This window comes from Kogia breviceps, chromosome 15 (assembly GCF_026419965.1).
Source record: "Kogia breviceps isolate mKogBre1 chromosome 15, mKogBre1 haplotype 1, whole genome shotgun sequence".
Lineage (NCBI taxonomy): Eukaryota > Metazoa > Chordata > Mammalia > Artiodactyla > Physeteridae > Kogia > Kogia breviceps.
In genome coordinates, this window is record NC_081324.1 from 41905760 (window position 1) to 41919945 (window position 14186).

The 14186-nt window shown below is 33.7% G+C and overlaps 1 protein-coding gene across 11 annotated transcripts in view; it reads left to right on the top strand.

Moving 5' to 3' along the window:
- The window catches only part of NOL4 (nucleolar protein 4), a 398638-nt gene that overhangs the window by 89005 nt on the left and 295447 nt on the right, over positions 1 to 14186 (top strand). For 6 of the 11 annotated variants that reach the window (XM_059041362.2, XM_059041361.2, XM_067015504.1 and 3 more), the window contains exon 2: positions 7421 to 7570. In XM_059041362.2, coding sequence (XP_058897345.1) covers positions 7421 to 7570 — 150 coding nt within the window. Of the gene's footprint in view, positions 1 to 7420; positions 7571 to 8551; positions 8615 to 14186 lie in introns of all 11 variants that reach the window. The other 5 variants (XM_067015506.1, XM_067015507.1, XM_067015511.1 and 2 more) reach the window with 2 other exon arrangements.

Sequence of the window (14186 nt, forward strand, 5' to 3'; positions counted from 1 at the left end):
TGATGCTCAAGCAACCAAGAATGGACTTGAGGACATGGGGAGGAGGAAGGGTAAGCTGGGACCAAGTGAGAGAGTGGCATGGACATATACACACTACCAAGTGTAAAATATATCTATGTAAATTTGCCTCTTCTGGATATTTTGTATGAAAGGAGTCATATAATATGTGTTTTTTGTGTGTGTCTGGCACTTTTACTTATCTTGATATCTTCCAGGTTCTTCCATGGCATAGCATGAATCAATATTTCATCTCTTTTAATTTTTTTGTATAGTTTTTTTTTTTGTATAAACACACTTTATATATATTCATCAGTTCAGGGACATTTGAATTGTTTCCACTTTTTTGGCTATTATGAGTATGCTGCTTTGTTATGTAGAATATATTTTATGTGAATGTATGTTTTCAGTTCTCTTGAATATATACAAATGTGTGGGCTTACTGAGTCATTTGGTAAGTCTGCGTTTGATTTTCCAGGTTACTGCCAAACTTCCCAAAGCAATGGCATTATTTTGCATTCCCATCAGCAATGCATGAGGGTTCTAATTTCTCTATATTCTCACCAATATTTATTATTTTTGATTATAACAATCTCAGTGAATGTGAGGTAGTATCTTATTGAGATTTTGATTTACATTTCCCTAATTACTTATGATGTTGAGCATGTTTTGTTGTGCTTTTTTGCCATTTGAACATCTTCTCTAGAGAAATGTCTGTAAGTCTTTTACCAATTTTTAATTGGGTCATTTTTCTTTCTATTATTGAGTTGCAAGTGTTTTCATGTATTACAGATGAAAGTCTCTTATTAGACATATGATTTTCAAATATTTTCTCTCATTTTATGTGCTCTCATTTCACTTTTTTGATTGTATCATTTGCAGCATGAATTAAAAAAACATTTTGGTGTAGTCCAATTTATTAATTTTTCTATTGTTGCTTTTGCTTTTGGTGTTATAACTGAGAAGACCTTGCCTTACTAAATATTAAAAATATTTACTTCTGTTTTCTTGTAAGTTTTAGCTCTTATGTTTAGATATATGATCCATTGTGATTTAATTTTTGTGGTGTGACGTAGGGATTCTACTTCATTCTTTTGCATTGGGTATCCAGTTGTCTCAGCACCACTTGTTGAAAAGACTATTCTTTCCCAGTTGCATTATCTTGACACTCCTATTGGAAATGAATTGAAAATAAGTGTAAGGATTTATCTCTGGAAGCTCAGTTCTAACCCATCGATCTATATATCTGTTCTCATGCCAGTACCATGCTGTGTTTATTAGTTTAGATTTATAGTAGGTTTTGAAATTAAGAAGTGTAAGACCTCCAAATTTCTTCTTTTAAAAGACTATTTTGGTTTTTCTTAATACTTTGCAGTTACATATGAATTGTAACGTCAATTTCTGCAAAAAAGCTAGTTAGCTTTTTAATAGCAATTGCATTGAATCTGTAAATTATTTTTTGGAGTATTGCCATCTTAACAATCTTAAGCCTTCTGATCCATGAACATAGGATGTCTTTACATTTATTTAGATGATTTTAAATTTCTTGTAAACAATGTTTTGCAGCTGTCAATGTTCAAGTTTTGCATTTTTTTGTTAACTATAACTTAGTTGAATCTAAATTAATACCTAGTATTCTGTTCTTTTATATGCCATTAGAAATAGAATTATTTTCCCTAATTTATTTTTGGGTTGTTCATTGCTAATGAACAGAAATACAACTGATTTTTGTATATTGATTTTGAATGTTAACTTTGCAAAATTCATTTATGAATTCTAAGTTTTTTTAGTGGATTCCTTAGGTTTTTTATGTATAAGGTTATGTCATCTGCAAAAAGAGATAGTTTTATTCCTCTTTTCCAATCTAGGGGTCTTTTCTTGCCTAATTGCCCTGACTAGAAGCTCAAAATACAGTGTTAAATAGAGTGGCTTGAGCAGACATTCTTGTCTTGACCCTGTTCTTAAGGGAAAACATTCAGTGTTTCACCATTAAGTAAGATACTTGTTGTGGGGTTTTTAAAGATGTCCTTTATCAAATTGAGTATTCTTTCTATTCCTAGTTTACTAAGTTTTTGCCAGAAAAGTATATTCCTTTTGTCAAGTATTTTTCTGCATCTGTTGAGGTGATCATATGCTTTTTTCCCTTTACTCTATTAAAATGGTTTATTACATTAATTCATTTTCTTGAGTTAAACCAACTGGGATTATCCTACTTGGTTGTGGTATATAATAATAATTACTATATATATATGATTGGAATTTAGTGTTTTGTTGAAGATTTTTACATCTATATTCATAAAATATATTTGTCTGTAGTTTTTTTCCTTGTGATGTATTTAGTTTTGATATAAAAGTAATCCTGGCCTCAAAGAGTGATTTCAGAAGTGTTTCCTCATCTGTTTTTCTGATGAATTGGCCATTATTCCTTGAATGTTTAGTCCAGTAAAACCCTCTGAACCTGGGCTTTTCTTTGTGAAAGGGTTTTTTCATTACCAATTTTGTATCTTTACTTGTCACAGACCTATTCAGATTTTCTATTTTTTTAATCAATTTTAGTAATTTACATCTTTCTAGGAATTGTTCATTTTCTGTGGTTATTTGATTTGTTAGCATACAGTTGTTTATAATATTTTTAAACCCTTTTTTATTTTTGTCAGGTCAGTAGGGATATTTCTTTTATCCCTGATTTTAGTAATTTGAGTCTTCTCCCTCTTTATTTGGGGCAGTAAAGCTAAAGTTTTGTCATTTAAAAAACTCTTTCAAAGACTACTCTTTGGTTTTGCTGATCTTGTTCATTGTTTTCTATTCTCTTTTATTTGTTTCTCCTCTTTTTAAATATTTCCCCTTCTGCTTCATTTTACTTTACTCTTTTTCTACTTACTTAAGGTGGAAAGATAGGAATCTGATTTGAGATTTTTCTTATTTTTTTGACCATCCAGTTTTAATGAGATATAATTGAAGTACAACACTATAAAGTTTAAGGTGTACAGCAGAATAATTTGACTTACATACATCATGAGATGATTACCACAATAAGTTTAGTAAACATCAATCATCTCATATAAATACAAAGTAAAAAAATAATTTTTTCCTTGTGATGAAAACTCTTAACAACTTTCATATATAACATACAGCAGTGTTAATTATATTAATCATGTTGTATATTATATCCCTAGGATTTATAACTGGAAGTTTGTACCTTTTGACCACTTTAATCCAATCTCCCCTACTCTTACCCCTCTCTTCAAGTAACCACAAATCTGATTTCTTTTTCTAGGACTGTTTGCTTTTTGAAGTATAATTGATCTATAATATTCTGTTAGCTCCCAGTGCATATCTAGTGATTCAGTGTTTCTATACATTACAAAATGATCACCACAATAAGACTAGTTAATATACACAGATATTACATTGTTATTGACTATATTTCCCATGCCATACATTTCATACCTGTGACTCATTTATTTTGTAACTGGAAGTTTATACCTGTTAATTTCTGTCACCTATTTCACTCATCCCCTACTCCCTGTTCCTCTGGCAACCATCTCTTTGTTCTCTGTGTCTGTGACTCTTTTTCTGTTTTGTTATGTTTGTTCACTTGTTTTGTTTTTTAGATTCTACATGTAAGTGAAATCATACAGTATTTGTCTTTCTCTGAACGGTTTCACTTAGCATAATACTCTCTAGGTCATCCGTGTTGTCACAAATGGCAACATCTAATTCTTTTTTATGGCTGGGTAATATTCCATTATACATATATTTCTGTTTTTCTGCCAGTACCATGCTGTTTTAATCTTTGTAGCTTTGTAGTATAGTGTGAAGTCAGGGAGCCTGATACCTCCAGCTCCATTTTTCTTTCCCAATATTGCTTTGGCTATTTGGGGTCTTTAGTGTTTCCATACACATTTTAAAATTAATTCTAGTTCTGTGAAAAATGCCATTGGTATTTTATTTATTTATTTATTTATTTATTTATTTTTTTTGTGGTACGCGGGCCTCTCACTGTTGTGGCCTCTCCCGTTGCGGAGCACAGGCTCCGGACGCACAGGCTCAGCGGCCGTGGCTCACGGGCCCAGCCGCTCCACAGCATGTGGGATCTTCCCGGACCGGGGCACGAACCCGTGTCTCCTGCATTGGCAGGCGGATTCTCAACCACTGCGCCACCAGGGAAGCCCTGCCATTGGTATTTTAATAGAGATTGCATTGAATCTGTAGATTGCCTTGGTAGTATGGTCATTTTAACAATATTAATTCTTCTAGTCCAAGAACATGGTATCTCTTTCCATCTGTTTTTGTTGCCTTTAATTCTTTCATTGGCGTCCTATAGTTTTTGGAGTACAGGTCTTTTGTCTCCTTAGGTAAGTTTATTCCTCGGTATTTTATTCTTTTTGATGCAACAGTAAATGAGATTTTATATGGTGTTAAAGAACATTCTTGTTTCATTCTTTTACATGTAGCCATCCAGTTTCCCAGCACCACTTATTAAAGAGACTGTCTTTTCTCCACTGTGTATTCTTGCCTCCTTTGAGGTAGATTAATTGACCATAAGTGCATGGGTTTATTTCTGGGCTGTCTGTCCTGTTCCACTGATCTATGCTTCTGTTTTTATGCCAGTGCCATACTGTTTTGACTACTGTAGATTTTTAGTGTAGTCTGAAATCAGGGAGTGTTTACTGTTGACCAATAATTGTAAGCCATTTCCAATATATGCTCCCATAACACAACTTGTACCTTCTGTACTCTGATACATATTACCTGTAGTCAGTTGAATAATGCCTGCCCAAAGATTTCAAATCCCAATTCTGGGAATTTGTAAAAGTTACTTTGTTTGGGAAGAGAGTCTTTGTAGATGCAATTAAGTTAAGGATCTTAATAGGAGGAGATTATCCTGGGTTATCTGGTCAGGCCCTACATTCCCTCATATAAGATGGGTCCTTGTAAATGAGAGGCACAGAGGAGAAAGACATCAAAGAGAAGTCAGTGTGATATGGCCTCAAGCCATGAATGCAACCTCCAGAGCCTGGAAAAGACAAAGAATGGATTCTTCCCTAGAGCTTTTAAAGGGAAAGCAGCTCTGTCAACATCTTGATTTTGAACTTCTAGCTTCCAGGACTATGGGAGAATAAATTTGCTTTTTTGTAAGCCACCCATTTTGTGGTAATTTGTTACAGAAGCTACAGGAAATTAATATATAGCCGTAGCAATGAGTTGTTTAATATTTTCTCTACTAGACTGAAAACCACAAAAACCTGGGTTATCTGTCTCATACACTTTGATAACTTCAGCACCTAGCAGAAGAGGGCTTGGCAGTAGTTGGTACTTTTAGGATACGTGCTGAAGGAATGAATTCATAGGCTATGATCCCTACATCACTCATAGTTTACTAACTGTACAAAATTACTGTATTTTTGGTTATCTGGCAAGGGAACTGAGAAGAAACTCTAAGTTTTATTTCTGAGAAAAAAGATGAAGTTTTGAAGGTAGTTTTGTTAGTCAGTGGACTTAGAATTTGTATTTCCAGCCTAGGAAGAGTGGATGTTCTCTGAGGAGGAGGGTGTAGGCCAGGAGAGCTGGTGGGTGGACATCTGAAATGGTGCTTCCCTGACACTATCCTCTAAGTTTCAACTAATTTCCAGGCTGGTCACTGCTGTGATTCATGCAGCTTCCCTGTCCTCTCACTGCAGATTGGTCTTGCATCATAAGGCAATGAAGGATTATCCATGGAGCCCAGTGTAGAAGAAGAGATGGCTCAAGATGTTAAAGGAGAGAAGTCAGAAAGGTCTGAAACCTAGTGAGGAACCACATGCATCACAGATAATTTGTGAGGGAGCACTTCAAAGTTAACAAAGGTGGAACACCTGTCTGTTTGGCCTTATACAAAACTTCACGTATATAGTTATTTGAATATCCTGTTTTAGGCACTGCTGCTACTGAGACCTATTGTAAACCAGAAGAAATAAATAAATAAAATAAAAACCAAACTAACAAAAAGCATCAGGTGATTTGCTTTCAGTTTTGCAGTAAGCTCAGTCTGCTGGCACTACTGTTCAAAGAGGCTTTTGCCATTTGACTCATTGACTGCGTAATGATTTTGCTCAGATTAATCATCTTGTGTTGTATGCCAGCATTTATGGAGCTGTCATGTTACTTCAGGTTATGCCTCAAGGTCTGACTAAGAACATTGTGTGAGAGTGTATATGTGTATGTGTGTGTGTGTGTGTGTGTGTGTTTGTGTTTGCAAGTACGAAACCCTTTCATTTCAGAAATGAAAATGCATCTACTGTGTTGTCAGCATTAGACTAAGGGACAGATGGGTTAAAGGTTAAAAATGGGAGCTCTAGAGAATATCTAGGTGTTAACTTTGGATCCTCCACTCAGAAGTAGTGAATTCATTCATGTGGCAGCTATGTAAGATTAAATTTATTTCTTATCTCATTCAAAACTTACTATTTATTCTTCTCCGTCATGTACGGAAACTTTTGGCTCTTTGCTGTCTTTCCCACTGCCATGACTTATCCCCTGCTTCAGCTCCCACCCATGTCAAATTCTGTTTCTTGGATGAAGTTGCTTCAGTAAAAGGTGACATCTTTATTCTCTGAACTCCCCTACTACTTGACTTATATTTTTATCATGATCATCAAAATGGCAAAAGCCACCATTTATTGACTGTTCACTATATGCCAAACATTGGGTTATATCCTTTACATACATTATTTCATTTAATAATTACAGGTCTGCGAAGTAGGCTCTATTATCCCTATTTTACAGGTGAGAAAAAAAACTTCGAGAGGTTTAAAAGATTTGCACAAAATACACAACTTCTGAGTGGATGATCCAAAGTTCACACCTAGATCATCTCCAGAGCTCACATTTTTAACCTTTAACCCATACTCTCCCTTAGTCTATATGGATAGCAGAGTAGATGAATTTTCTTTCCTAGATTGTATGATATTAAGGGTAGAGGTTTCATATGATTTCTTACATTTCTTACATTAATTACAATGCCCAGTACCCAGGGACACAATAGATGTTGATTAGATAAGAAATCAATATCTAGAAGAAATTATTACAGTAAAAAAATTACTGGACCTTAATAATGTATTTCAGAGTAATTTAAGAAAGTTACACTGGTGGTTACAACTAATTCATTTTAAAATTTAAAAGGTGGCATTAATGGGTAAGCGTGACTAACTATGCCAAATATCTTTTTTCATGTTTCTTAAAGTTTTGTATGTAAATAATATATAAAATGATGAGATATTCAATCATAATTTTTTGAACTTTACTATCTAGATGATTTGGATCAGTTTATTAAAATGTTTCTGTCTAATGAACTTTCTGTGTCAACCTTATATATTAAACACATATTTCCATATTTCTTTATTAATCTTGTGCCTTTTTTTTTTTTTGGCTTTGTTTCCAGGATGGCGTAGGGGTAGATGAGAAGCTGTCTTTGCGGCGGGTAGCTGTGGTTGAAGATTTCTTTGACATTATCTATTCAATGCATGTGGAAACAGGGCCAAATGGAGAACAAATTCGGAAACATGCTGGACAAAAGAGAACTTACAAAGCAGTAAGTTAAAAAAACAAAAAGAGAAAAGGAAAAGGCATGCATTTTGAAATTTGATATTATATGCTTATTAAAGATGAGTTAAATAGTTATGAGTATTCTATCTTCAACATAAATTAGACTATATCATGGTCACACCCAACATTTAAACTATTATTATTGAATTCTATTTTGGTTGTATGTTCACTAAGTGTATTGCATATATTGCTAGAAACCTGTTTCTAGCATTACCATTTTCTTTTCTTTAAATATGCATAAAATGTGGTAGTCCCAGTCCAATGCCCACAAATGGGAAGATTATTTGTGTTATATATTCAATATATAATGTGTTCAAATCATAATATATAAATTATCTACTGGAACATATGAACTTTTGTACTACCACTATTGTCTTACCAGTCCTTCCCCTTCAAAACATATTAATATGTTCAGGTATTTCTTATTTAATACTTATAGTCACATGAATAAGAAAATTTTATGTGCTTTTCTTATGTTACCTTATATTAAATACATATGCCCTGAAGGGTATGCCTTTCTTAATTTTCCAGTATAAATTATTTTAAAATATGTGTTATTTTCATAGGCCTAGTGCCCTTGAACATTAAAAAATGAAAATATATAATGCTTTTATTGTAAATTATCTAGAAAACAGATATAACTAACTGTTAAATATTGAAATATATATTGTCAAAATGGAGTTATATATTATTTCTAAAGTTTTTAATTATACTTACTGTTCGATCTAGACACTTTAATCTAGTTTTTTATTTAATTAAACATTTTATGAAATCATCTTACTATAGATAATTCATCCTTTCTAGGAAAATTGAACAGTAAATTATTCTTTTCCAATATGAGCAAAGTGTACATCAGAAATACTTTATCAGCAATCAGAATAATATCCTTTTTAAAAATTCTTATTGAACTTTGCTTTTGGCTACCTTTATATTAACTGTTTTCAGCTATATTTATACACAATATCAGTCTGGATCCATTTTTTTTTCAGATACAGAAAAATGTGTGAAATGCTCAAAGTTTCAAATACAGGTACATATGTTTGAAAATTAGCTACTGAGCATAAGAAATAGCTTCTTTTCCATAACTATTTTTTGCTATATCTCCAGGGTCATATTGAATCTTTATAGTTGCATAATAACCCCTAATACATGTTGTATTTATCTCTCCTTCTCTATGGTTTTGTTTCTTGGCTGTTTCCAAATTGCATGGTTTGTGGGCAGGCACTATTGTAAGTTTCCTTACATAACTCTGCCACATAAACTTTCTTTTGACTTACATATCTGAGGAGACATCTTTATCCTGACTAATGATAATGACCTAGTTTCTTAAGATACTTTTGTGTAGACTAATGTTACTGAACATACTCATTTTGCCTGCCTCCTAAGCCAGGGTTGTATCTCTGGACACTAATAGGGAAAAAAAAACCCTGTATATTGATCTACTAATATCACTAACTGTGTACTCTTATGATAATTCATTTTCACAAAATAGCTACCTAAACTTGATAGGACTTTGTAAGGTAGGAATACATAAGTTCAGTTGTATTCAATGAAAACAAACCAACAAAAAACAAGTGGCTTCACTGTCAGGAATAGTGTGGCAGCCAAATCTGTTTAGGTGCCAAAAGCAATTTAAAGTGATTTAATCTTTGAAATCCACTTATTAGAGACCTTTAATTAAAAGAGAAATATGACATAAACCCAAGTCTCTCACCTGGTGTTTTCCTAAATGCAATGTAGAGAATCTGATCCACTGCCATAATGCATGCTAAACACTTCCAATAAATTGGTAAACACATTTCCAACATATATCATTTTGCATTAACATTTTGAAGATGTTTTCTGCATTTTGGGGTAGGGCTGGATACCAACTTTGAATGTATAAATAGTATCTGAAACATCATCCATTCCCTCTGGAGAATGTCCTATTTGAAGATTCTTTTCTTTCCCAAGTTTATTTTTTGTTTCCACATCTAAAGTAGTCTCACCGTTTCCTAATATCATGAAGGTTTCTTCTGGCCTCACCTTCTGCCTTCTGGTATTTCTCAACTGAATCCTAACTAGAAAACATTTCCATTTTAAGGAGTAATAATAGATCGTAGAAAAAAAAAGAAAAAACACTGCTGCATTGCCAGCAAAACTGTGCACATGACGCCACAATGAATTTAAATCTAATGTTAAAATTAATATAAATGTTCAACTAATGGGGCATAAAACTAAATGCAATTTGAAATGAAATGGTGTAGTGCTATTAGGGCCCTAGACTGTTGGGTCAGAATTTAGTTCTCAATACTAATGCTGGAATTGGCTAGTCACTGGTAGAATTAGCTAGATACCTATTGCAGTTATAATGGTTCCCATTAAGATTAATATTTTTTTCCTACTTCTAACACATTAGCTCATAGAGCATGCATGATTATTGACTTCCTTTTTCTCCCTTATCCTACATGGCCAAGAAACCATACTTATACAACTAATCATTACAACGTGTCATTTTGTCTTAATAATATTACCAATAGATTTAGCGGTCATTTTATTTACTTTGCCTTTTTTGCAAATCTTTCTATGTTTTCACTCTGCAGGAAATGGTGGTCCTTTAATATTGGATTAACTTTTGAATGCTATTTGTTTTTACCTATCTGCAGTATATCATTCCTTGAAATATCTAGTCGTTACACAACTTAAATTTTATTGCAATCTGATTTGACTAGAGAAAAAATTGGAGGGTGTATATTCTGTTACTCATGAGCTCTTTTTAAAAATCCACATAAAATGACACATTTTAGGAATATGTAAAGGCTATCATAAGTAATTTTTTTAGTCAGTGTTGAATTCTAGTGTCTTTTAGGTCTTTTCTTACCCCCTTCATTTGTCCCTGTGTATATATTAACCTTTACTGGTGCACTGAATGTGTTTCCTTCAATATTTTTGGTTGATTATCTACATTAACAGAGTGGAGAAGAAGTGTAAATCATTCAGATATCACTTATATTTGAACTTAATTATATCTTTCTACTGCAAATTGAATGCAAGTGTGCTTAGCAATTTGGAAAGTGACTTCAAAATTAATGTGGTAACATTGTTAAAAAAAATCATGAATGCAGGAAGTTGTCTTTCAGTCCTTAACTTTTCTCAGCTATTGTCTGAATTCTACCTTCAGGGAATATATGAGTCTTCTCTAGTTGTCTTTTATGTCTTGCATTTCATCATAGGCTAAAGCACAGCTGCCTTTCCAGAAAGGTTTCTTCAGTTATGGTCCGATTAAAGATAAAGTTTCAAAACTCTTTCTTGCTACATGTAAAATAAAAGTAACTGGTGGAAATCCAGGAACTAGCAGGGAAAGTCAGTGTTTTCAGTGGAGAGAACAGTCTGCATATATATGTGTATATGTACACACACACACACGCAACTTGTGGTGTGATACAGTAAGTTTACATGTATTACTCACATACATAGCTGCCAATAATTACGTTCATTTAATTCCGAGTGGAGAGCATATGCTATAGCTAAAAGAAAATAGGCTAGAAGCCAGACAAACTCAGTTTCAAATTTCAAATCTAGTACTTCCTATCTGTGTCACTTTTGGCCAATTATTTACTTTTTTTCTCCTCCTGTTTAGAGGGAGATAATGATATGCATGGTGTGGCAAAATAAATGAGTTAATATGCATGAAGTGCTTTCCTTATGGTCAACTTTTGAATAATGTTTTTTTCTCCTTTATCCAATCAGTAGTCATGTTCCAGGTAGAAGGACAGACGGGGCAATCAACATAGTTCCATCGTTGCCCTAATTATAATTATGGATGTAATTTCCTCTGCTTGCCCCAATGCCTCCGTGTTGGGAGAGAGAGGAATAGTAATAACTTAGGCATTCTCTTATGTACATTTTATAAATGTCACTATATCTGGCAGTCCACAGTGTAACTGTTCTCCAAGCTTTGACGGGGCTGAATGGAAGCATGGAAGAAGCCAGGGTACCTGTGTTTAGAAGCTCTCCTGCTAGATGAAGTTTATGAGAATTTCAGTTATTTCATTTGCTTTTACTCAAGTTTCAGTCTTATGTTAATTTTAAATTGCTTTTCTGAAAAATTTTAAAACTGAATCTCTTTAAAGAATTTGCTTTCAGTATGAATAGAATATTCCTTTCCAGGGACATGCTGTAGAAAAATAATATATTAGGCAGAATGTCTGTATCCCTACTCTGAATGTTAAAAAGGAAAAGTCTTTATTCTAGCAGCTCTACAACTCTTAACCTTAAAACTTCAGTTAGTGTCATTTTATCCTGTTCTGTTTTATTCATATCTATTGGTTCGGTGTCTCTACTGCTAAATGGATATTTTAACTTGCACCCTTTGGGCTAGTTTGCTATGTCAAAATTCCCAGAATTCTTGTCAACTTAGAATGAGGCAAATGACCAAAATTTGCAGCCATTGTGGTGTGAAAAAAATAACACTAAATTAAAATTTGAGAGTTCCTAGCAATTAATTTACCCTCTTTTTGACTTAGGCCACAGTTTTCGCACATATAAAATGAGGGGGCTATATTTCTATTTTTTTTCCAGCTCTGAAGGAATTACAGTAGTTTTCATGGTGTGTGTGGAGCCATTACTGTGGAAGGGGCACAAGGAAAATAGTAACCAAAGTGAGCAAATAGGTTGGCACAAGAAATGTTCAAAAATAGGGAAATGCCTCCTGCTCTTGAAAAAGCAGATTGGCTGATGAGCATAGCGGAGAGATAGAAGATTTTGGCTTCATTATCATCCAGAGAGCTCTCTTATAAATAATAATAATGATGATGGTAATCATCACAAAAAGGATCTGTAGTCATTAGACTTCCTATATCTAGGATTTTAAAATAGCGATATAAGAAGAAAGGCCATAAAAATGACTCTCATGTGTCAGCAGATTTTCACTGCTCTCCATTTTTATTAAAAATTTTACAGTAATCTGAACCATGTTGTCAATGGATGGCTACTTAAGTTATAATGTGATTTTAAGCTGCAGTGCAACAGATGTGACCACACCTAAAATTTCGTTGTAAACATAAATGATCCTGTGAACATCAGTGTTGCTTGTCTTATAGTCCTATAGTCTGAGACACTGTTGAAATAGGGGGTTATAGCTATTTCTGTGATTAGCACCAGGAACGCCGTGCTCTCTGAATACATTTCCCTTCCCTATCACAATGACTCAAGGTTTACAATTAGAATTTAATTTCTTTGGATTAAAGCATTGACCTATATATTTTGTATGATCATTTTGTAAATGTCTTTGTCTCTCGTGTCTAGCTGGGTTTAACTCAAGAATGGATAGGAAAGAAATGTGTGACATGCCATACATAGACCTATTGATGTTCCAAGTAACAAAGCATCGTCCTGACTTTTGTGTGAATCCCGGTGTGGCATCATGAGTAATAGCCTTTGGCATGTATCTTATAGAAGTTGAGAACTCATGTTATCAAGATGAATTGATATTGGCTCATCAATATCTTGAGCTTTGGCTCAAGATGAGCCAAAATATTGGCTATATTCCCCATATTGTACATCCTTGAGCCTGTCTTAAACCCAGTAGTATGTACCTCCCACTCCTCCACTCCTATATTGCTCCTCCCCCCGCAACTGGTAACCACTAGTTTGTTCTCTGTATCTGTGAGTCTGCTTCTTTTTTGTTATATTCACTAGTTAGTTGTATTTTTTAGATTCCACACATAAGTGATATCATACAATATTTGTCTTTCTCTGTCTGACTTATTTCCCTTAGCATAATGCCCTCCAAGTCCATCCATGTTGCTGCAAATGGAAAAATTTTGTTCTCTTTTTTCTTTATTTATAGCTAGGGTCAAAGTTAAAAAAATTTTATAGTCCCTAATGGTGGGGGACCATGTCTGTTTCTCATATTACTGTATAATCACAGTATGAGAACACCATGAGAACCGTCTCACGGTAGAGTATTCCATAGATACTCGTTGAAGAAAAAAATTTATATCTCTGTGAAGTCCTCGCCTTTTTGATACCAACTAAGTAGTATAAAGATGTTACTATAAATAGAGATAATGAAATAAGATCAGAGCTGTAGCCCGTGGCTGTAAAGACCCTGCACTACACAACTCATATTTACCTTGAACAGCACCCTGGATTTCTGCAATTTTGCAGGCTATGAATAAGGTAACAAAATTATTTAACAAGTGCTTCCCCCTTGCTGTTCAGGGAAAACTTTGGTGCTGCATTAAATCATGCTATCATCTTAGAGGCAGGACATAAACACATCACTTACATTTCCACACATTGGTTTATTTCTTATCAGATGCACACCCATATCTACATATCCCCCCCATACATAATAGGTTTTATAAAGGTTATTGCTAAATATTGAACAGCTATTAAACATGGTACACATAATATTAAACCTACATTTATGTAGGAACAGTCTCATTGTTTTAGATAACTAAAAATATTATTCAGACTAAGAAGTCAGATGTGTAAAATCATCTCAGAAGGAAAAAATAAATCAGTGGCATGAGAATTAGAGTTATTAAATAACAATCTTAAAATAGAAGAATAGTGTTCTGCCATTCATCAAAATTGATTTATTTCTTATATAGGTG